Raw genomic sequence first — 3,626 nt, 5'->3', positions numbered from 1 at the left:
TCCATCGGGCAGGAAGAGGTTCATAATCTCATGCTGTCTATTTCTTCTTCCCATGGTTCGGTCGTAAATCTTAGTCAGAAGATAATTCCGATGATAAATACTATACTAACAAGGTTCGCCATCGGGGACAAGTGGAAGGATCAGGCTGAGTTTTTGTCGACGATGAAGGATGTTGTTAGTAATGCTGCAGGCAATGATTTGTCTGACTTGTTCCCTTCATTGTCCTGGCTCATGTGTCTCATAAGTAGGCCTAAGGTTAAAGTATTGGAGGAGTGCTTTAAGAAGGTTGATCCAGTAATTGAAGGAATCATCCAACAGCATAAAGATAAGAGAACAAATCAAGGCGAAGGTGGAAAAGATTGCAAAAATGACAATTTGGTCGATATCCTCATCGGTCTTCAGGAGCGCGACCTTCAATTTGAAATCGATGCTGATTGTATCAAGGCTGTGATATTGGTAAGTGAACAAACCAAATGTAGCGCCTTCAATGTTAAGAGCTAACGCTAACAACTTTGTCGATGTAGATATAAGGTATTGCTTTATTGCTCATAGTAGGTCGAAGCTATTTGATGTAACACTTAATTAACGAGAAAATTCGTGGGAACTCACATGGTGGGCGAATACTCTGACGCCATCTTGCTGGAACTTGATGAGGATATAATGTGGCGAGGCCAATAATTTGTTGAATGGAGGAAAAGGATATTAGGGGGCATTTAGTAGCTTACAACTAGAATGGTTGCAACTCCAGTTGCATGCAACTGAGTCAATGTTGTCCAGTTGCAAGTGTTTATTTTGTCGCAATTCATTACAAAAATTGCAACCACATTGCAAAAAAACTCTTAGTTGCAATGTATGATTTGCGTCCAAAATGATTGCAAGCCACAGTTACAATTGGACCAAATTTATTAAAAATCAAAATTATTCTTAATATTTAAAAACAAGAAATTCATAGAAGATTTAAAAAAAAATATTATTATTATTTCTACAAAAAAGTTATTCTTAAAATAAAGTTATCTTAAAAAATTTCCTTAAAAATGTTTTTTCTTAAAGAAATATTTTAAAAAATATGTTATAAGATAATTACTTTTTAAAAAATATTTTTTTAAAATATTATTATTTGAAAAATATTTTTTTTTTGGAAAAAGAAAAAATAGTATTCTTTTAAAAATGTTATTTTGTCAAGAATTACTTGGTGCTACGATCATTGATAAAATAATTTTTTAAAAAAATATTATTTTTAGTAAATATTATCTTTTGAAAATAATATTTTGTTCCAGAATAGATTATGTTAAAAAATAAAAAAATGTTAATTTTTGGAAAATAATTTTTGTCAAAAAAAAGTTTTTTAAATAAATAATATTTTTCGGAATTTGAAAAAAATATATAATAGTTTTTAAAAAAATAAATTGAAAAAGTATTTTTAAAAAGTAGTATTTTTCTTAAAAAATAACTTTTTCCTTGAATACTATTATACTTTGTTGAAATATTATTCTTTAAAAAATTCAATATTATTTTTCTAAAACTTTATTTCAAAAAAAAGTTTATGAAAAAGATTCATTTTTAATGAAATTCATTTACAAAAATATATTATTTTGAATTTTTTTCATTTATCCTAAAACATTTTTTATTAAATAACTTGTTAATAAATTATTATTTTATAAATATAATATTGTAAAAATTATTTTTGAGAAAATTTTGAAAGTCAATTTGTGTAATAATTAAAACCATTATTTTTTAAATAAATACTTTAAAAAGAATTAATAATTTTAATAATTTTTTAATAGTAAAAAAATAAGTTGCATAGGTAAAGTTCCAAGCAAAATCAAATAGTTGTAACTGTAAGTTACAAAATTTTAAATTTTAAACCAAATAATTACAACTGTAATTGCATGTAAGAAGAGTGGCAATATCTCAGTTACATGCAAAGTGACACTTGCATTGCAGCTATATATAGTTGCAAACAAACTATATACGCCCCCATAATGTAGGATTTGGGAATTATTTTTAGGATTCGATAAAAGTCTATTTGTATAATCGTATTGAGAACTTTTGCTTCTATTACTTAATATATATCTCCTATAGCTTGCAACTTATATCTTAATTACAACCCCAAAGATCCCCACAAAAAATTTCTATATAGTAAATAATCTTCTATATATTTGTAGCAAACATTAAAAATATAAGAGTATGCTGATTCGTTCTGGATATTTGAACTACCACATGGTCCTTTTGAAGACTAGACATTTTTCATTCGTATTAGATGTTTAAAGATTCCTCAAATTATTTACAAAAAATCACAGAACAGAGACTTCTACTAAAAATGTTGACATATATACAACCTTCACAAAATTACATTTACCATTTAACATCTCTGAGTAAGAAACTATATACACTGATAAAGTGCACCCACATACTTACTTCCAGGACATTATTGGAGCCGGGAGTGAGACGTCATCCACAGTCATACTATGGGCTATGTCAGAGCTAATGAAGAACCCTAGGGTTATGAAGAGAGTGCAGTCAGAAATGAGGGAGATTCTCAAAGGAAAAGCAGCAGTGACTGAGACCGACACAAAGCAACTAACCTATCTCCATCTAGTAATTAAAGAGACGTTGCGTCTACACGCTCCAGCTGCACTACTACTACCCCAAGTGTGCCAAAAAACAACTGAAGTGCACGGCTACGTAATCCAGGAGAAAACAAGGGTAATTGTGAATACCTGGGCCATTGGACGAGATCCACTGTACTGGGAAGATGCCGAAGAGTTCAAGCCGGAGAGGTTCGAAGGGAGCCTAATTGATTACAAAGGCGAAGGTTTTGAGTTGTTGGCGTTTGGAGCAGGACGGAGAACGTGCCCCGGGATGATCTTCGGGCTGGCAGATGTGGAGCTTCCTCTTGCTCAGATGCTCTACTACTTCGACTGGGAGCTGCCTGATGGGGTTGAGAGCGATGATCTGGACATGAGTGAGACTTATGGATTGACAGCACGAAGGAAGTCCGACCTTTGCTTACGTGCGATTTCTCGCATTCCTTACGTTGAAGTATAGTACATTGGTCGGTGTACGTGTTTCTTGCATTCGATCCTTATGTTAAAAGTATAGTAAGTGTTGTACGTACTTGTTCCTTGCATTCCTTATGAAGGGGTCTTTTTTTTGTTATCATGTATAAGTGCTGTAGTCAATAACATCCTATTGTCATTTCTCGACAAATAATCTCAAGAACTCTTATTTCTGGGTTTAGGTATGAAATCGACATTTCACGGAATAGAGTAAAGAAGAATGTATAAATGAAGATGTGATAGTGCATGAAGGAAAGCTTACTAGATCTATATGAACTGAGGGAGAGGATCGATATATAAGTGAATGAGGCTTTTAAGGGAGTCACGAGCAGTATGTAGCATGAATACTGGCCAGGCAATATATGGTCGAGACTCAAGGCGCAACCACATATGAGTGGTTTGCCTTATCTAATGTTGTAATTACACTAGTTATAAATGCAAACATCCAGTATCCATTTGTTACAAACTGTTTGAGAAAATGGAAGAATGAAAGTAAAGAAAATACAGAAAGACAGTCAACAATTACATAGCATTTGGAAAAGAAAAAAAAAAGTTGAACTATCTGAC

At 32.0% G+C, this 3,626-nt stretch overlaps 1 protein-coding gene across 1 annotated transcript in view; it reads left to right on the top strand.

The window, feature by feature from the left end:
• LOC109834838 (premnaspirodiene oxygenase-like) overlaps positions 1 to 3,048 on the top strand; it is a 6,491-nt gene extending 3,443 nt beyond the window's left edge. Inside the window, exons 4-5 of the mRNA XM_020402856.1 lie at positions 13 to 456; positions 2,425 to 3,048. Coding sequence (XP_020258445.1) covers positions 13 to 456; positions 2,425 to 3,048 — 1,068 coding nt within the window. The remainder of the gene's footprint in view (positions 1 to 12; positions 457 to 2,424) is intronic.

The sequence above is a fragment of the Asparagus officinalis genome, chromosome 3 (genome assembly GCF_001876935.1).
Source record: "Asparagus officinalis chromosome 3, Aspof.V1, whole genome shotgun sequence".
NCBI classification, from domain to species: Eukaryota; Viridiplantae; Streptophyta; class Magnoliopsida; order Asparagales; family Asparagaceae; genus Asparagus; species Asparagus officinalis.
The sequence above is the reverse complement of the archived record's forward strand: the minus strand, read 5'-3'. Positions and strand labels throughout refer to the sequence as shown.